General features: G+C 57.0%; 1 protein-coding gene across 4 annotated transcripts in view; it reads right to left on the reverse strand.

Annotated features, from left to right (window-relative positions):
* Positions 1–1,184: 1,184 nt before the first annotated feature.
* Positions 1,185–20,087, reverse strand: part of NOS1 (nitric oxide synthase 1) — a 69,878-nt gene continuing 50,975 nt past the window's right edge. For 3 of the 4 annotated variants that reach the window (XM_086855203.1, XM_086855202.1, XM_023937733.2), the window contains exons 14-29: positions 18,847–18,991; positions 18,424–18,528; positions 18,029–18,087; positions 15,412–15,528; positions 15,058–15,232; positions 14,606–14,744; positions 13,859–13,937; positions 13,246–13,439; positions 12,595–12,764; positions 12,182–12,392; positions 11,397–11,484; positions 11,038–11,159; positions 10,734–10,882; positions 9,982–10,176; positions 9,161–9,279; positions 1,185–8,200 (exon numbers count right to left, since the gene is read on the reverse strand). In XM_086855203.1, coding sequence (XP_086711329.1) covers positions 8,185–8,200; positions 9,161–9,279; positions 9,982–10,176; positions 10,734–10,882; positions 11,038–11,159; positions 11,397–11,484; positions 12,182–12,392; positions 12,595–12,764; positions 13,246–13,439; positions 13,859–13,937; positions 14,606–14,744; positions 15,058–15,232; positions 15,412–15,528; positions 18,029–18,087; positions 18,424–18,528; positions 18,847–18,991 — 2,083 coding nt within the window. In that variant the 3' untranslated portion in view covers positions 1,185–8,184. Of the gene's footprint in view, positions 8,201–9,156; positions 9,280–9,981; positions 10,177–10,733; positions 10,883–11,037; positions 11,160–11,396; positions 11,485–12,181; positions 12,393–12,594; positions 12,765–13,245; positions 13,440–13,858; positions 13,938–14,605; positions 14,745–15,057; positions 15,233–15,411; positions 15,529–18,028; positions 18,088–18,423; positions 18,529–18,846; positions 18,992–20,087 lie in introns of those variants that run through there. The other variant, XM_086855205.1, reaches the window with a different exon arrangement.

Genomic DNA, 20,087 nt, shown 5'->3' on the forward strand with positions numbered 1-20,087 from the left:
GGATCAATATCAGAAAGGGGTGCCAAAAGGAGGACCTCATAGTGGGTATCAATATCTAATATGGGCTGTCCAGAGGGGACCAATCAATGGGATCAATATCTAATATGGGCTGCATAGAGGGGACCAATCAATGGGATCAATATCTAATATGGGCTGCATAGAGGGGACCAATCAATGGGATCAATATCTAATATGGGCTGTCCAGAGGGGACCAATCAATGGGATCAATATCCAATATGGGCTGCATAGAGGGGACCAATCAATGGGATCAATATCTAATATGGGCTGCATAGAGGGGACCAATCAATGGGATCAATATCTAATATGGGCTGCATAGAGGGGACCAATCAATGGGATCAATATCTAATATGGGCTGTCCAGAGGGGACCAATCAATGGGATCAATATCTAAAGGGCTGCATAGAGGGAACTTTGTTGGTAGCTATAAATATCAACAAGGGGCTGCCCAAAGGCAATCAATATTGAAGAAGAGTTGCCAAAAGGGGATCTCATCAATGTGTATCAATATCTGAAAGGGGGAGCCCAAAGGGGGCCTTATCAGATGTATCAATACCGAAAGGGGTGCACAGAGGGGACCTCATCAATGGGTCAGAATGATCTCAAGTGGATCAATATCCGAAGGGGGCACCCTGTGCCAGGGCCTGTCCACGCTCCCAGGGAACAATTCCTTCCCGATATCCCACCCAACCCTGCCCTCTGGCACTGGGAGCCATTCCCTGCCCGGGTCAAAAATCCCAGTTTTTAATCACCCCCCTTCTTTTTCCCACGGGAAAAGCCATGTCCATATTTCTGCTTCATTCCCCCGGCCTCTCCCTGCCGTTTCCAGGCCTCTCAGCTCCCGCCTGGGATGCTCTTGCTGTCTTCCCAAGGCTCCAAAACTCCCCCTGCTCCGCACACATCCCTCCCTGTGTGCAGTGTCCTGGCTGGGCTGTGCCATTTCCCGGAGGACACGGGATACAAGCACGGGATCCACGGAACGCCGTGACCCAGGCATTCATCCCCAGGGCAGAGCGTGTGTCTGGCAGGTGAGCAGTGCTGCTGCTTGTCACTGCTATTCCTGGCACCCTGGCATTCGGGTGCCAGAGCACGGCGAGGCCACGGCACCGCCGGAGACCTGGAGCGGCCTCTGGTTAAAATCCCAGAGAGGAGACGAGAGCTGCCAGCTTCCAGTTGACTTTTTTATTCTGACCGTAATGCAAACAGGCATAAGTATTCCATAAAATCAGAAGATTGGGACTATACAGAGAGAGGTGCATGCTTCAGAACGACGTGGATATCTTGCAAACAGAGCCAGAGTCAGTCTGAGAGAGGGGCTGGAGCACGGGGGGGACGGATGGCGGAGATTTTAGCAGCATCGAGAGCTCGGAGGTAGGGGAAGAACCACGTTTCTGGCTGCTTAAAGCACTGGTAGGATCACACACAGCTCGGGCTCACCCCACCCCTGCGTCCTGGGCACAATCCTACCCTGGGAGCGCACAAGGAACAGCTCCAGAGGGAGCTGCCCCTGCCCCAACACAGCTGCTGGACGGGATGCAAAGCGAGAGTGCCAGGCTGGGCTCTTGGCATCGTTTCCTCGAGCGAATGAAGGCACAGTGACACGAGGCTGTGAGGGCAGCGAGGAGCAGGGAGCAGCCAGGGCTTGGCCAGCCCAGCGAGATTTACCCACATCTGAAGGTTTTACAGTGGAAAATTTGGGAGTTCCCTGCCCCAAAGCTGCCACCTTCCCCAGCCCAGTCCCCGTCCTCACCGCTGCTCTCCGGGAAAAGGCCACCGGAAAATTAAAGACTCCGACCCAACCTTTGAGTCTGAGACTAAAGGTGCCTGGGGGAGCCGAGGGGATAAATCCCTGCTCCTATTACAAAAATTAATTGGCACTGAATATCAAATTCCCCGGGCAGCTGGCAGAAGTCGTGTTTTTAACTCGGTGCAATCTAAAAAGCGATAAGTCCCGGCTGAAAGTCATCCTGCTCCGCTCATCCTCCGCCTGGGGAATCGTGTGTGCACTCTGGAAAAGCTGCAGACTGCTCACAAAGCACACACAGCCCGGGGTTTTTAAAGGCATTTCGAGGCAGCAGAGCATGGGAATTCAACCTTGGGAATTGTGAGGATTTTGCCTGCGTTGTAGGATTTTAGCAAAGCAGGGATTTTTGCACTGGCAGGGAGATTCTCCAACCCCATCTCCTGTTCCTGGACATCCTGTGGGCTACTGGGAAGTGGCTTTTGTTAAGACAGGATTCCATGCCACGATCACACAGAGAGGAGAGCAGAAAAGCAGGCTCAGAAGCAAGGAGCATTAATGTCTCAGTTAATTAAGGCTGTTTTGTTGCCCTTGATAAATTTTTGAAATCTCTGCTGGCAGTTATTGTAGGAACAAAAAGCTTGATTTAATCCAGATTGGATGCACTGGCTGTTTGCTCTCTGTTTGCTTTCCCCACCCCAAAACCAACACACGAGAACAAAGCAACAAAAAGAAGCCCTGAATTAGTTCCTCCCTTAGATCAACTTTTCCAGTATTTAACCTTTTAATTTTCCAGGTACTAAGGATGCCCCTGGATGGAAAATACTTTTTCTGGTGCTCTTCCCTCACAGATTTCTGCACCAGCCCTGCAGAGAGCTGGGCAGGAGCTGCCCTGCATCCCGGTGCTGCGTTCCTGCTTTTCCACAGCTCCAGAACAGCTCTGAGAGCTCGGGATACAAGAGCCTTTCCCAATTCCTCACCACGGGAAGGAGGAATAGCTGCCAAACTTTAGCCTATAGGCTCCTGATAAACCAGGAATTCTCAGGGCCAGGCTCCAAAGGTTTGATTTGCTGACTTTGAGGCGCTTCCTCCCTCCTTCCCTCCCCAAAATCTGGCTGGGTAGGACGTGGATGAGTCCAGGAGAGCAGCAGCCCTGGCAGTGAGCTCTGAGCTCACAACCTCCCTGTGATTCCAGGGCTCAGATTTCCATCACAGCCAAACATCTGCAGGGGTGGAGGCCAGGAATTGCCAGCCTGCTTCCTTTGCCCAGCAGAAAAAACAACAAAAAAAAAGGTGGCTCTGCGTGGCAATGCTTGGATATCCCACGAGTTTCCCTCTGCCAAACCAAGCTGCTTTCGACCTCTCCTAAATTCTGTTTCACCCCTGGAACCGAGTGCTTTAAAGCAGCAACTTTCTCCCTCTGCCCTGAGTCCCTGCTGAGCACGCATGGCCACGTGGAGGAAGCTGGAGCTGGGATTTTCCTGGGAAAGGGGAGATTTCCCAGGGATTGCCGGAGCCATGCATTGCAGGCACGTGCAAGCGCGGATTGGCACAACCAAAAATATTCGGAATTTGCTGCTGCTGCTGCTGCTGCTGTGCAAGCTGCCAAAATCCCCAGTGCCACTGAAGCCAGCAGGTGTGGAAGGCATTTTGGATCTGGATTTGGATTCTGGGTTAAATTTATCCGAGTTCAGGATTACAGGTTTTCAAGAGCGCTGGCCGAATTTTGCTCTCTCTATTACAGCGGAAGGAATTGTTGTAACAAAGACGGAGTTACAGCAAAGTTGAATGGTCCTGAAAATGCGTCTCCATCTGTTCTGTGGAGGGACTGTGCTCCCCTCTGGAGCTATCAACGCAATTGCAGAGTTATCAGAGCAATCCTGAAGCCCAGAACTAGTCCCTGGTGAAAGCAGGGACAGAATTTAGTTCTGAGCATAAAATTATCCTTCCAAAAAATTGGTGGGAGCCCCCAGAGGGCAAAGGAATGGCTTCAGTGGTCAGAAGTCAGGAGGCAGCAGCTTTGGGCTTGGTGAGAGTCCCAAACACGAGCTCTCCCAGCACGGTTTAATCAGGACGGGGTCTCTGGGACGGGGGGGAGCTCACAGCCCCAGAGGTCACACTGTGACCTCTCCCCACCTCCATCCCCTGTGAAGGCTCCACCTCGGGGAGATGGGGCTGAGTTTGCTGCCGGTTGTCCCAGAGGGAATTTCCTCAGGAGCGGTGCTGTGCTCCGTTCCCAGCACAAGGCACTGTGAGCCCAGCCCAGCCCAGCTCCTGCGCTCCCGGCCGGGCAGGCAGGGCTCAGCAGGGAGGCTTCTCCTCCTGAAGAAGGGAAGAAGCAGAGGGAGCCTGGGAAGCAGCTGGGATGGGGCGAGAGGAACGGGAGCAGCCACAGCCGGACTTTGTCCCGTCTGTTCCCAATCCTCTCCTGCAGGGATCCTGGCCCAGGACACTCCTGGCACACACACATGGCAGATCCCCGTGCTCAGAGAGGAGACACAGCCCCTGCTCCCCCCGGGGACACACAGGCACTGAGGGAGCCACGTCCCATCCTCTGGCCACTCGGGGTGGGACTGGCTCAGCTCTTCCCAAGCAGCGAGCTCAGGCCACGGTGAGGAGGTGACAGCTCTGTGAGGCCACTCCTGGTGGCAGATGTCTCACTGCTCTGCTGCTGTCTCTCATAAACACAAGAACAACAAACTCCCAGGCAGTCCAAACCTCAGAAATCACCAACAGCACAGCGCTGGGTACCCGTGCACTGAGTGGTTTTTCCCTTCTGGTGGTCACAGCAGGTTGGGGAAACACGGAACCTTTCCCCCTGGCTTTTCAAATCCATGTAATGACTCTCTGCAGACGCTCGAAAGGCCTGAGAAGTGAAATCTTTGCCAAAAAACCCCTCTTTGTAGTGCCTTGAAAATCAAAGCTGTTCAGAGTAGAGTGTCTTTAACAGCTGGAGGGTGAGGAGGAGCAGAGCTGCTGAAAGCTGGGGTGGTGTTGATCCTCGGGAGAGCTGGCCAGGCTGGGTCAGCGCAGGAGGGCTGGGCAGCAGCACCCAGAGGGGACAGCTTGGTGACCCAAAGGCACAGCCCCTCTGTGTGTGACCCCACAGCAGCCCAGGGCGCTGAGCCCACCTCACTCTGTGGATTTTGTGGCTGCTGCCAGCAGTGCCGCAGCGAGACGAGCAGAGGCCGCATTTCGGGAATAAGAAAACACATCCACAGGGTTCCTTCTCCATTTGCTGCGGGAGAAAATGAAGCTGGAGGGGAGTGCGAGGCCCCTGCAGGTGGAGGGGATGAAGGGGAGCAGTTCAGACGTCTGAGGCTGACTCAACAGCAAAGAGTGAATCAGAATTCCCAGCGGTGCAGCTTGTGGGGAGCCAGCGGTCCTGCTCAGGCTGCGGCAGCTCCGAGCCCTGGCGGTCCTTCACTCCATGGACCTTCACAGCAGGGACGGGATTCTGCTCCAGGGGCAGGCAAGGAGCCTTAAAGCAGCATTTCCCTTCCCAAGGGGTCGGCAGGGAAGTGTTTGCCTGGCCCAGAGCCTCTGCAGACCCACGGGAGGGAGGGCTGGGCTTCCCTGCTGCTTCCCCTGGGGGCTCGGGGGGCTCAGGGGACACAGAGGGGGCTCAGGGGCACAGAGGAGGCTGAGGGGCACAGAGGGGGCTCAGGGGACATGGAGGGGGCTCAGGGGACACAGAGGGGGCTGAGGGGCACAGAGGGGGCTCAGGGGACACGGAGGGGGCTCAGGGGCACAGAGGGGGCTCAGGGGACACAGGTGGCGAGCTTTGGGGTGCACAACAAGCGAGATAACCCAGCCAGGGCTCCAGGTGGGAGGTGGAACAGCAGAGCAGAGCAGGCAGGACAGGAGGGGAGAACTTGCCAGCTCACGGTGTGAGCGGGGAAGAGGACAAAGAGATGTTTCTTTGGGCATTACCTCCTCTTCCTCCTCCTTCTCCCGTCAGGCTGCATCGCCCCTTCATCTAAAGGAGGACCAGAGCGCAAAGCTGGAGCCAGAATTTCCCAGAAGAAGAGGATGAGTCTGATTTTCTTTCTGATTTTAGCTTTGTCCCTGCAGCCACAGGATGGGGGTCCAGGCCAGGCTCGCTGCGTGTTCCCAGCTCTGGAGGCAGGAGTTTTCTCCCAGACAGGGCCTCTCCCAAATTCCCACATCCCAAGCCAAGGGGCCCGGCTCCCCCATCCCACTGGGGCTGTGGGTTTGCTGGGGCACAAAAGATGCCCTTCCCTGCGTGCTCTCCGTGTCCCCAGGCAGTGGCACACCGCTGGCCGTGTGTCCCCAGCCCTGCTCAGCTCTGGCCACACTGTGGCAGCATTTATTCGTTTTATCTCGTGTTGGATGCTCAGCCGGCACCAGCAGACCTGGATCTCCAACTCTCCCGGTGCCTGGAGCCCTTTTGCTCCTGGATTTTGGGCTGGAGATGCTCCGGGGATGCAAGGAAGCTGCAGAAGGTGTCACAGCCCATGGAGATGTGGCAGGAGAGGGCAGGAGATCCTGGCTGAGGGTGGGAGTAACAGCAAGCCTGGGACAGGGGAGCCAGTGGGGCTTGTTCCATGGGCTGGGAGAGCAGCAAACCTCCTGCAGCTCTTTCTGTGCTGCCTTTAGCTCAGGGCAGGTGTTCTCAGCCCCGTGAGAGCTCCAGGACCATCCCTGTGCCGTCAGCAGTCCTGGTGCTCGGCTCCAGCCAGGATCCGAGCAGGGCAGGAGGGGAGGATCGGCAGCTGCCACCTGAAGATGCCAGCCCTGGATCCCTGCCCCCAGCAAGAGCTGCAGCCGTGTCCTGCTGTCCCTGTGATGCAGTGAGGGGGGACAAACCCGGGCTTGGCTCAGCTGGGCAGAGCCTGGTGCTAAAACCGCCGAGGATCAGTCCCTGGATGGGCTTTCACCCCAGAGGAGTCTGGCTCGACCCTTGTCCAATTCAATTCCAATTCTGAATATGCTGTGATTCTTCAGGGTGCAGCAGGAGGAAGGACACACAAGGTCAGCCTTGCTTTCCCTCGCAGACAGCTTTTCTCTGTTGGAGGCTTTCTGTTTTCTCCAACCTCTCTGTGGCTGTGTTAACAAATTGCTTTTTGGGGCCAGGTTCTTGCAGCAGGGCCGAGGTGTGAGCGTGTCAGAGCCCAGCACCTTTGCGGCTGATCTCACCTCCCTTCTCACACGAGATGTCCTGGCTGAGACAGCTCGTGCTGCTGGCAGGTGCACAGAGGGGCCTGGCTCCCCCCAGAACGCCACACGTGTCTCTCTTGGCAGCCAGGTGGCTCCAGGGTGGCACTTTCTGCTCCCCAAAATGCGGAAAGAGCTGGGCTCTGCCGCCCCAGAAGCGCTCGTGAGATGAGCTAAGAGCTGACGATTCCTCTGCTGGCACATCCTCGCCAAAGACCCGGAGCCTCCGTCCCCCTCCGAGTGCTGCCTTTGTTCCCAAGGGGTGCCTCTGGCAGCTGGGAGCCGCTTCTGTCCCGTCCTCGTGGCTTTCCAGGCTCACCTGGGAGAGGGTGGGAGCCTGCAGAGCTCTGGGTGCAGCCGCGCTCTCCGCGGGTCCCGCTGGCACCGCGGCTGCAGGTCCAGCATTCCCCGTAAAACCCTCTGGAGAAATCACTGCAGCTTTTCCTTGGGCTGCTGATCAGCCTGTGTGTTCAGAGAACTTCCATGCCGGAAAAAGTCGGGATGGAGCAAAAGGAGAGGCTCAGGGAGCGGGAGAAGAGAGCAGGAACAGAGGGACAAAGCGCAGGGCCCGTTTAGGAGAAATCGTGACACAAAAATCAGATCAGAAATCACAGAGCTGTGCCCAGGCTGTTTGGGGATGAATCAAATTCATGGGAATTGGATGGAATTGCACATCACCTGCCCCCAGCCTCGGGCACGTGCCCGGGTTTGTCCAAACCCAAAGGAAAGCCATGAAAACACAAGGATTCAGCCAGAATCAGGGGAAAGAGGGAGCCTGGCAGGAACAGCCCCCCAGCTCTGGACAAGCAACAAGACCTCACCACTGCCCAGCCCCTGCCACCTCTGCTCAGGCCCAGGAACACCCAAAAATGATCACAAAGGTGGTGATTTCATGCAGCTGCAAAACGCCCTCACGGGAAGGAGGGGAAATGTGGAATTCTGAAAAGAGCCACTGCAGGTTATAAAGCCATCAAACTCCAGTGGGGAAATCCAGGGAAGGGGAAGGAGGAGAAAAGAAATGGCCACAGGACAAGAGCAAGAGAAGGGGGAAGAAAAGGAAATGAAAGTAATTATCATCATCATCATCAGGACACAACAACAGGACGAGAGACAGAGCGCTTTCCATGGGCAGGTCCCCGTGGAAAAGGAGCCACCGTGTCCGTGAAATACAAAACCCAGTGCCCTCCAGCTGGAGGGGGCAGCAGGTGCTGGGACTGGTTTGGCATCCCCTGGGGGCGAAGGGTCCGGTTAGGAGCAGAAAACCCTGCAAGGGAAAGGGGAGAAAGGCAGTGAGGAGCACCGGGATCATCCCAACCTGGATGTTCCATGTGCTGGGCAGGAGTTTCCAGAGCTGGGGCAGGTGGGCAGGAAGGTGACCTTTATCCCTATCCACAGGTGGGAAACTGAGGCACTCTGATAGAGCCCAGACCCCAGAGAATGCGATTCCTTGGGGGAAAAATTCCTACCAGTCCTCAGGGATGTGGGGAAAACCACTCCAGGCACTACACAGGGATGGGGTTTCACCCCAAGCTACCAAGGGCCAGCACAAGGAGCAAGATCCATGCAGCTGCCCAGCTTTTATCCTAAATAATCCTTCTGCTCAGCCAGGGAAAATCCCACCATGACCAAGCTGAGCAAATGGCAGGGCTTGGTAGAGCAGAAACAAACACGGAAAATGTCAAGACTTTTTTTTTTTTTTTTTTTTTTTTTAACTTCTGGTTGTTTTTGCAACAGCAGGGAGAAAAATCTCTGGATCTTTCCTGAAGGGGCATGGAGAGATGAACACCTGGAGCCAGCCAGGCTCCCCTGCAGCTGGGGAGAGTCACCCCTTCCTGTGGGCTTTTCCAGCCTGGACCATTTTCCTTTGGATGGGACTGTCAGGTCTGAGCACATCCGTGCACTAAATTGGGAAACTGGGGGGAATTTATCCTAGAGAGGTGACAGCTATTCCAGAGGCACTGCCAGGCTTCCAGAGCAAAAATCCAGTGCCTTCCTCAGCCTTTGCTCTAAGGTGTGCACAAAAGAAAGGATTCCTTTCCCATTCTTTCCCATCCTTTCCCATCCTTCCTTTCCCATCCTTTCCCATCCTTCCTTTCCCATCCTTTCCCATCCATTCTTTCCCATTCTTTCTCATCCATCCTTTCCCATCCTTTCCCACCCTTCCCTTCCCCATCCCCCAGCCCACGAGGTGGCTGCAGGGGTTAAAACAAACGTGTGGACTCACTCATCCGTGTCTTTTTTGCTCTCCTCGATGAAGGCGATGGACTCGGATCTAAGGCGGTTTGTCACCTCGTACGTGCGCAGGGTGACTCCAAAAATATCCTCGTGGTACCGGCTGTCATCCTGGCACAGAGGGTGGCAGGGGAAAGGTGGGGTTTGGAACAGGTTGGTGTCAGCCCTGGTGAAATCCTGCCTGGTGGGGAGGCACCAAACGCACAGGGCAGGGGTTGGGGTCTGTCCCCAGTGGGACAGAGGGCTGGAATGACCTTCCCAAGGTCGCGCTCTGGGGCTGCTCCAGGCATTAGAGCCCCCTTCTGTGGGCAGCCAGAGGCTCTGGGCTGCCCTGGGGCCTGGATGGAGCTGGGGACAAAGTTCTGAAGGGGAAATCCCATGGGGATCATGCTGAGTTATCCTCCTGTGGGGAAGCAGAGCTGTTCCAGCATCCATCCGTGGGCCTGTGTCCCAAACCGAGCTCATTTAAGCTTCAGCTGCATCCTCGTGTCTGGCATGGGGCTCGCAGGCAGGGAGATTTGCATCGGGGACCCACAAAATGCCCCAAAAATCTCAATTTCTGATGGAGAGACTTTGCAGGGCGAACAAGCCCTGCCAGGGGTGTCCAAAAGCGCTGGCACCGGTGCTGGGCACGCTCCTCACAGGAGCCAGGCGACCTCCTCACACACAGAAACCTTTGGAATGTCACCCTCCCGAGCCTCCCAGGGCACGGCCCCCGCGGTGCCGTCACCTGGGCGGGCAGCAGGTGCAGTGCCCGTGGCAGCAGTGGTGGCACACACACACACACGGACACACAGAGGTGGCACCACTCACCCGCAGCTTGCTGAGGAAGGCTCCTGCCTCCTCGGCCGACAGCTGGCCCTGCTGCCTCACGATGCTCTGCACCGTCTTGAGCACGTCCCCGGCCATGGTGACATCCCCGCAGACGTAGATGTGGCCTCCCTGCTCCTTCAGTGCTTTGAACACTGTCTGGGCCAGCTGCTCCTGCAACACGTCCTGCACGTATTTCTGAGGGAGCAGGAGGAGGAGGGGGCTGGGATTAACGCCGGGTTCTTGGCCCTGGCCTGCCCTGGGCCCCCTCTTTGGGGGACGCAGCTGTGCCTTGCAGCACCCAGAGTGACAAAACAGAGACAGGGACAGCAGCAAAGCATCGCTCTGCTCTTGCATGGGCACACCTGCACCACGTCTGTCACTGCCAGGCCTGCTCAGGTGACAGGGGGACTTTGCACTGGCTCTGGGCCACCCCACTGGGTGACATCTTTTCCTTTTCCTTTTCCTTTTCCTTTTCCTTTTCCTTTTCCTTTTCCTTTTCCTTTTCCTTTTCCTTTTCCTTTTCCTTTTCCTTTTCCTTTTCCTTTTCCTTTTCCTTTTCCTTTTCCTTTTCCTTTTCCTTTTCCTTTTCCTTTTCCTTTTCCTTTTCCTTCTCCTTCTCCTTCCCCTTCCCCGTCCCCTCCCCTTCCCTTCCCCTTGGGGACACACCCTGGGGCTGGTGGCCACTGGGAAGGGACAGTCCTTCTCCTGGGTGCCCCTGGCCAGGACCCAGCGCGTTCCCGGGCCGTGCCCACCTTTGGTTTGTCTGGTTCCCGGGAGTAGGCCGTGTACAGCTCTCTGAACACCCCTTGGGTTTTGGCAAAGAGCGTCTCCTCCTTGTAGATGTGGTCGATCCTGGACTGCCGGCAGCCGAACACCAGCACCATGGGACACGGCTTCAGCCCTGGGGACAGCGTGGGGACAGCTCTCAGCCACCGCTGCCCAGCAGCCAGCTCCCTCCAGACCAGCAGCAGGGACACCCCCGGCAGGGTGGGACCCCCATCCCGAGCCAGGCTTCCCAAAAGCTGCTGGAGCTGAGGAGGAGGAGGACGGCCCCACCTTTGTGCTGGATGTCAAAGAGCCGCTGCTGCCAGAAGCTCCGGAAAGGGGCGATGCCGGTGCCGGGCCCGATGAGGATGCAGGGCACCTGGGGGTCCTGGGGCAGGTGGAACCCGGGGGCACTGCACACATCAAAGATCCAGCTCAAAACAAGCACGGTGTTTCCTCCCTGCCCTCTGCCCACTGAGACACCTCCCGCAGAGGGAGGGGTAGAAGATGAGGTAAAATCCCGGGGTGTGAGGTTTTTGTGCAGGATTTCTCTCAGAGGGGAACCATTTGCTCACAACACTCGAGGGCAGAGAGCTCAGCCTGCGAGCTCACCCCTCCTCCTCAGCCCTGGCCTTGTGTGGGTCACTCACCCTCGCACAAAGCACGGCACCACCTCGTCCGTCTGGATCCGGCTGAGCCACGAGGAGCAGACTCCGTGGTGGATCGGTCCCTCTCCATCTGGGAATTGGGGGAGGGAGGTCTGGATGTGACACATCACCCAACAACTCTGTTTTCTTTCCTAAAACCCTCCCTGCTACATCCTGCATGAGCACCTCCCTTTTGTATTTCATATGACATATTTCACATTTCAATATGATGACGAAACATGACAATATTTCATATTTCATATGACATTTCATATCTCAGCACCCATTCTCCATGAACATGGCAGAGTTTGGAATCCCTCTGTGGAGCTACCCAGACCTGGCATGGCACACACAATCCTTAGGGAGGATTCTGTGAATCCCAGTTCTCCTTTGGAGCTTTTTGGCAGGAGCAGCACCGTGATGCTCCCAGACACAAACCCTCCATGGCAGCTCCATGTGCTCCCTGTGTCCTGCAGAGCACCAGGGCTGTGTTTATCTGCACCACCACCATGCTGGGACACACCAATGCTGGCTCAGCTGCAGAAGTTTGGCTGCTGGGAACGTGGATTTTGGGGTGGGCACACAGAATCCTGCACAGAGCTTGGAGCTGCCCCAGAAGCATCATCTCTGCGACACTCCATGGCATGGGGACAGCAGTGCCATGGTTTGGGGGAATCTACTCTTGCAGGAGGCAGGAAGGCTTTCAAGGAACACCTCCCTGCCCCAGATTTGGTGGGGCTGCCCCCGTGCTGCTGCTTCTCCCCAGAGCCCCGTGCCCGGCGCGGTACCTCGGGTGCGGTAGGACACCACAGCCACGGTGAGGTGGACCTCTCCCGGGTACATCTCCGGGGACGAGCTGATGGAGTAGTAGCGAGGCTGCAGGAGGGGCAGCTGGGTGAGCAGCAGCGTGGAGGGCATCTGCACCGAAGGGAACTCCTCCAGCACCTCCACGATCGTGGGGTTCTTGGACCACTTCCACTCCTCGTACTCCTGCAAGCCCTGGGAAAGGGGGAGGGAGGAGAGAGCTGCAGGATCCGCCACTTCCAGGGGCCTCAGATGATATCCCAGGAGGTCTGTGGCAAAGCTGGAGTGGGTGGCAGTGAAGGCACCCTCAGCCTAAGCACAGTGTGGGATGAAAATGCCCTGGCTGGGCTGTGACTGTCACCAGGACCTTGCAGAACCCGGGGCTTGGGCTCTTTACCTTGCTAAGGACCTGCAGACGCTTCTTCTCCTTGTCACTGGTGGCCAGCAGAGCGAACTGCTGCAGCAGCAGCGGGCTGGGAGGGGTGGTGATGTCCAGGTAGTACTTGAAGGCCTGGAAGATGGTGCAGGGTGGGACACGGTTCTCGTCTGTCCAGTTACTGATGACACCTGCCAGGAGGGAATCCAGCACAAGGCCCGGATCAGATGAGCAGCAGAGCCAAGGTGGGCAAATCAAGGTTTTCATCCCCCTCTGAGACACTGGATTCTGGTTTTCCATCTCCAGTTACACCGTGCATGGCAGTGGGGAATCAGACTTATCCCTGAAATACAGCGCGGGGATGGCCCCTCGAGATCCCTTAGCTCTTCTTCCCAGTCCTAGACACTGCCCTTTCTAAGGGAATATAAACACCTTCAGTTTTTCCATGGAATAAGGAAATGTCTTCCCACCCTTCAAACCCTTGCTCCACATCCCAGGTGCAGACCAGCAATGGCTCTGGGCAGAGCAGGGATGAAGGAGGTGCTCCCAATCCGGGCAAACACAGCAGGAAAATGAAAATAATTTTCCTGGAGCCACCCACATCCTTGAGGAGCTACAAAAACTTCAGGAGCTGGGAAAGCAGGAGAGAGGCCACCCGCACTCCCTGGTTACCTAGAGCCGTGCTCCTCTCCTCCAGCAGCTCCACCTTCACCAGCTGGTTGGTCGGAGGGGCATCCTCGAGCCTGTCTATGAGGGCATTGACCAAGTCCTCGTGGTTGCCTGGGAACACCCCCAGGTGGTCCCCGGGCAGGTACTGGAGCTCCTGGTGCCCGTTGGTGTGCAGGCGCAGGAAAATCGTCAGGCGGCTGCAGGAGGAGGAGGAGGAGAAGCAGGAAAAAGTGTTTTGGGGGATCCTTCGGGGAGTCACTGAGCCCTGGCCTCAGGAGCTGCTGGTGGCACCTCCAAGGTCACAGCAGGGAGAAGGGACACTGCAGCACACCCTGACTCACCCTCTGAGGCTTTTTTAGAAGGGGTAAACCAATTTAATCTCTTGCTCAGCAATTTTATCCTCCCTTTGCTGCCAGCCCGGCCAGCTCCCCATCCCGTGGGCTGAGGGAGGCACCGGCAGCAATTTCACCATGGGGAGGTCAGGAGCAGCCTCCACTGGCTTCCAGCGGTGCTTTGCACAAAGCTGGATTCCGTGGGCATTCCAGGGGCTGTTTCTGGCACGGCTTTGGGTGCCCCAGGTGCTGCCCTCAGCTCCCGGCACCGCGGCGTCTCCTACCTGGACTTGGGGCTCTGCAGGTTCTGGCGCGTGAGGAGCCGCGCTGCGTAGACGCGTTTTTTGTGGATGCTGTACAGTCCTGAGGAGGAAAAGAGTCAGGGAAAGGATTCAGCAGAGCATGGCCAAGGCTTCTGGGGGATCACTGTGGGTTCAGCCCTTCAGAGCAGAGCTGACCACAGGGGCTTGACCTCCCTCCTGCGAGCCCGAGGGATCAGAAACCCCAGGGGTGAACCAAGCACGGTTTTTAGTGACAGAGGAAGGCTCCAAAAGCACCTCCATGAGACCAAGGGCTGTGCCCTCGCTCTGCCCACGGGCTCCTCTCGCTGCCGGTGCCACCTGGCTGGCAGGAGAGCGCCTGGGGTTGGGGAGAGCGGGGCCGATGCGGCAGATCCCGCGCTGCAGGAGCCGTGCTGAGGGGCCAGGTGTCCGTGGGCCGGGCCTGCCTTTGCTCTGCAACGCTTGGTGGAGCGGCACTGGACAAAACAAGCTTGGAAAGATCCCAAGTTTCCAGCTCCTCGCTTCAGAAAACGGGGTCAGGAGGAGGGAGAGCAGATCGTGTCCGAACATCTCTGCTACAGACACAGACAGGGACCGGCCAGAGGGGCCTGGGGCTGCTCCTTGGGCATGGGGTGGGGTGGAAAGGCAGGGCTGAAACGCTGGGAATTCAACAGAGACAAAAATGGGGGTTTGGCCCCTTTGGCCCGGTGTCCTCTCCATCCAGAGCCCCCCAGGTGAGCCCGTCTGTACCTTGTGTGAGCTCCGGGGCCTCGGCCACGTAGGTCAGGCGGAACTTGCTCCTCTTCCAGCTGCGGTCGTTGCTGATGAGGGAGTTGTTGGCTTTCTCGATGTTGACGTCGTCCCCCACGCAGAACACGTCGCACGCTGCCTGCAGCACGCAGCAGGCCCTCAGGCACCCCCCGAGCCCAGCCCACCCCCAAAGCCCAAGCCAGGTGGAGAAGGAGCCCCCAGCAGTGCAGGGCTGGCTCGGTGGCTGTGGGCACAGCGTGTGGTGCTCTCCTTCCCAGACCTCTGGGAATCCAACACATGGTGACTTTTTGGGGGTCAGCACAGAGCAGAGCATCGGCTCCACCCTCTCTGGTGTGGGCCGGGGTGGTGCCGGAGCGGGGAAGGGGAGGCTGGGCTCAGATCCACCTCTGACCTCTGTCCTTCTCCCCGCTGCTGCTCCAGCCCCAGGTTACCTTGAAGACCTTCTTGGCCCATGTCCTGAAGGATTCCTCCTGGCCACAGAGCTCATCCCCTTCTCCCATGCGGAGGATCCTCTCTCCCCCCAGCTCCTCCAGGAGCGTGTCCACGGCGCGGGCGAAGGCGCAGAAATGGGGGTAAGCACGGGAGCCCAGCCCGAACACGGAGAACCTGGGGAAACACGGCCCAGCTGTGGCTGCTCTGGCACTGGCACGTCCCCTCCTGTCCCATCACCTCCCACAGCAGCCTGGAGGGGTCTGCACATCCCAAAATTCTTCAGGGAGGGGTGGGAGTGACGGCATCTGTGCAGCACCAGCTGCTGCTCTGTCCCCCTGCCCTGTCCCCTTTACCTGACGTTTGCCAGGGGCCCCGTGCTCTCAAAGTTGTCCCTGGAGTCGGGGCCATCACTGGAGGATTTCCGCGCGTCCGAGTAGGAGGAGACGCTGTTGAACCTGACCTTGTAGCTCCTGTGAACAGCGACAGCACCCAGGGTTACCCCGGGCTCTCCCCGCTGGCTCCCCCTCCCTCCGTGCCCAGAGGGGACCCGGCGGTGGGGACACCAAGGCAGAGCTCAGGGCTCACAGCTCCACGAGCAGGCACTGTGGGAAGAGCAGAGGGAAGCGCTCCCAGAGACCCCTGAGCATCCCCCAGCTGGAGCAGGAATGCTCCACCAGGTCCTTGTCACCTCCCACATCGTCCCCAGTGACGCAGAGCTGCCAGGACCTCTGGCTTCACCTGTCCTTCCCTGGCAGCACACAAGGTCGGCTGTGTGTCTGAAGAGATATTCTGAGGGTTGTTTCATTCATAGGAAGTGGGAAATAAAAAAAAAAGAGTGAGAGAAGAAGGGATGAGGAGGGGGAAGGGGAGCAGAGGGGGAAAAAAAAAATAAAAAAATCTGACAACAGCAGAAGTATTTCTGAATTGAACCATCTCCCAAAATTGCTCCACACAAGAGTTTCTAAATTTACAGGCAGAGCAGTGAGCAGTGGTGTGTGCATGAGTCACGGCACGCGGAGCGCTCAGCCCCCAGGTCACAGAGCCCCCGGTGCCCTGCTGCTCCTCAGCCTCTCCCCAGGCCTCCCCTGCTCCTCCTCCTGCCCCAGCCCACTCTGCTGGCCCTGGGTTATCCCAGCCCCACATGCTCAGAGCTCATCTTCCAGTGGGGGGGATTTTCTGCAATCCCAGACTCTGCTCAGGGCGGCACAACCCTAGGGATTAGACGGACACAAAGCCCAAATTCCCCGGGGGAAGCTGGGCCCAAGGCAGGGACAGCAGCTGGAATGAGATGGTGGAGGGTGGCTGCTGAGGGATGGGCTGCATTTGAACAGCAGCCTTGGAGCAGGAATGGCTTAGGAATGCTGCAGAAAAACCCTGGAAAACCCTTGCTGTAAAGCATGAGGAGCCAAACATCAACCCCAGCACAGCCCCGGGGCTGTGGGCAGAGAGCTGTGGCCACAGAGCCCTGACAGGACCCCGTGACACTGGGGGGACACTAGAGAGACCACCCTGCCCTGAGGGGTCTCAGCATTCCCTGGGGCACTCCATGGGGTGCAGGGACAGGAACTGTTCTCTCCAGCTCCCTTTTAGCAGGCTGACACTGTCCCTCTTCCCCTGACAGTCTCCTCCAGGTCTCCTTTTCTCATTGCCAAAGGTTTTTGCTGTGCTTGATCTTAGCAAGGTCCTGGATATTGGTTGGGACAATCCCAAAACCAGTTTGTCCAGAGCAGCTGTGGCTGCCCCTGGATCCCTGGCAGTGTCCAAGGCCAGGCTGGATGGGGCTTGGAGCAGCCAGGGACAGTGGGAGGTGTCCCTGCCTGGCTCTAAGGAACCCCCACCAGCCCTTGGAGGTGTTTGGGACAGCAAGCACCGAGCTCAGGGGCTTTTAGATCTGCCTGACTGACCATGGGCAGCACCTCTGCAGCCAAGGAGAAGATCCTTGGGGTGAGAACCACGTGTGGAATGTTCCTTCTCCACCCCAGCCCCTCCAGGGCAGCCTGCACGCCTGCTTCTGTCGCTGTCCCCATTAAGGCACGAGGCCATTGGGATCCAAATGGGATTTCAGATGGGCAGGGATGTCCTGCAGGGAGCCCTCAGCTGCCTCGGCTGCACAGCCAGGAGAGAACCTCAGGGCTGTCTCTGGACAGACTGGGCCCTGCCACGTTTGTCACCTCCCACAGCCCCAGTGACACCGCTCCAAGCCCTGGAACTGCCCTGCATCCCCGGCCAGGGCTGGTCCATCTTTAATTAAGGAGCAGCCCTGTGCCAGTCGTTAGCTCAGGAGACATTCCAGAGCAGAGCAGTGCCCCAGTTCAGGGAAATGTTTTATTCCTCAGAGCTAAAATAAGAAGAGACCCCAAATGATTATTCTCACTGCCCTCCTTTCCCAGCCCCTGGGATGTGCACGGAGATGCTCAAAGCTCATCTTCCCCTGAAGGGGGATTTTCTACAATCCCAGATTCTGTCTCCAAGGTACCGGTTACAAACATCACAGGATTATCACAGCTCCTATTTTCCCTAGAAATCTTTTCACACCATGCATGGAGCTAAATCTGGTTCTCAATCCCTCCCCCACCTACATCTGCAAGGCTGGGAACTCCCTTCTACCTCCAGCTTTTACTATTTTGGTGCCTCCTGGACAGGCCCTGGCTCTCAGAATCGATGATTTTGGGGAAATTCCTACTTTTATCTGTTTGATTTTTTTTTTTTTTTAATAGATTCCTGCCTTTTCAAGATGAAGAGAGAAGCTTTAAGGTGTCATCCCAGGGAATGACAAGCTGGGGTCCACAGGCACCCCTGACTCCGTGCTTTTGTCCTTCCTTCCTCCACCCTCTCCGTTCCCAGGTTTGTAAATGTGAGATCTGCCCGAGGATTTCCCACTCCCTTGTGAGAGGATGAAGGCAGGGAGCCTGTCCTGCATGCTGGGGTTTGGATTGGGAGGGGAAGGGGCAGGGGTTGGAGCGCTCTTACTTCCTCTCCTCCAGGTTGGAGTTGGGATTCTTCATCTCCATTAACGCACAGCCAAATTTCTACAGGAAAAGAATAAAAAAGGCCATCACTTTTGCCAGGTTTTGCAGGAAACCAAGGCCTGAGCACAGCCTGGGCTGTGGCTCCTGGCTCCCGAGACAGGGCACTGTCACCTCCTGTGTGACACCGGGGTGGTCACCCAGGATGGATCTAACAATGGATCAGGGGCTGCTCATGGCAGGAACCAGGAGATCTCCCTGCTCCAGAGCAGGCTGGAGGCAGCTCCAGCACCTGGACCTGTTTTGGGTCACTCCAGCTCAGTCTGAGCCAACAGAGGACGTTCCTGGTCCTGTCCCACTGCTGTCCCCTGCTGCAGCCACCCCTCCCTGCTGTCCTACCTCTCCGTTCTCGGGGGGGTCCCCGTTGCCGAAGGTGCTGGTGACCACCAGGACCATGGTCTCGTGCTCCAGGTGCACGACGTCGTACTCGTCCATGGACATCACCTGGGGGCACAGAGGGGTTGCAGAGGGGTGGGAGCCGCCTGGGCTGGCCCCGGTGCCCCTGGGCATGGGAGCAGCACATCCCTGCTGAGATCTCTGCGGGGGGAGGATGGGAACAGGAGCCTGGAGGGACACGGGCAGCCCTGGAGCTGCCCCACAGGGGCTGCAGGAAATCAGCTGGAGAAATCCCTTTGCAGGCTCCAACCCAGACCCACAGGCTCACATCCCCAAGGCCCTTGGCAGCTGTTTTCCACGTATTTCCTTGGAGCAGCCGTGATTTGACAGCCATCACGTGCCAGGAGCCGGGGGCTGCTACAATACCTTGGCATCAAAGGCGTGCTTGAAGATCTCACACAGAGTTTTTGCATAGACCTGGGACTTCCCCGTTTCCGTGGCGTACAGGATGGTGGCCTTGACCCTCTTGGCCATGGCTTGGCCCATCAGCTTGGCTGAGAACTTCACAGCCCTGGGAAGCAGGAATACATCCCAGTCAGAGCTTGGTCCTTCCCGGTGCCTCTAGCCCAGCCCTTTTGATTTCTTATTAAATGAACAGCCTTACAAAGCTGTAGCATCGGTTTTTCTGGCTGTTATATGGCAAACAGGGAAGCCTTGGAAGAGCTCAACTTGTCAGAGAGGAAAAGGAGATGGGGGAGCTTGAACAGAGCCCAAATACCTGAATGGGCTGAAGGAGGAAAATTCTAAACCAGGCATGGGGGTGGTATTTCTGCAGGGGCAGAGAAGCAGGAGAAGAGCCAGGGGCAGGTAATGCCAAGGGAAAAGCTGGAACCAAGCAGAGCTGGAGCAGCTCCTCCATCCCTTAAATCCAGCTGGGTGATGGGGGACAGGGGTTGTGGGTTTGTTGTGTTAGGGACATTCACAATCACTGCTTTTCCTACATGCCAAACATCTTCTGTTTTCCTGAGTGGACCACTATGCACTTTAAATGGGGCCACAGGAAGGCAGAAATCCATCAGGTCTGGATTTAGGCTGATGTTGCAACAGGGAAAGGCAATTTTGGGGAGGCTGACGGAGCACAAAGCATCTCTGCATTCACTTTGACAGCCCTTGAGGTTTTTGAGTTCAGCAGGACCCTGCATCCCCTTCAGATGAGCTGTGGGGAGTGGAGGCTGTGGCTGGAGTGCTCACACTGGGCAGGAGGAGTCCAGCTTCCCTCCTGCCCAGAAATATTCTGGTTTTGGGGAATCCTTAGGGAGGAAAAAAGGAGGAAAGGAGAGGTAGAAACTCCTTCAGGCTGGTTTATCCTGCCTGTCCCTGGCAGCTCCTCTCCATGGCAAAGTCAGCCTCAGGAATGTTTCTGTTTGCTGCTGTAGCCCCACCCTCAGTGAAGTTCTGCCCCTCTGTGACCCCTCTGTGGCAGTGTCCCCTGTCCCCAGGGCAGGGAAGGGGCAGGTGGGGCAGGGCCTGCAGGTCTGAATGCTCAGATTTTTGAGTCTGAGCAGGCACCAAATCATGCTCAAGGCTCAGGCTGCCTCTTCTAGAGCTGATAAGCTCAGATCCAGACTGGATTAATGGTGAATTACAAAACCAATTCCTTTCCCTAC

This window comes from Cyanistes caeruleus, chromosome 18 (genome assembly GCF_971803275.1).
Source record: "Cyanistes caeruleus chromosome 18, bCyaCae1.hap1.1, whole genome shotgun sequence".
Lineage (NCBI taxonomy): Eukaryota > Metazoa > Chordata > Aves > Passeriformes > Paridae > Cyanistes > Cyanistes caeruleus.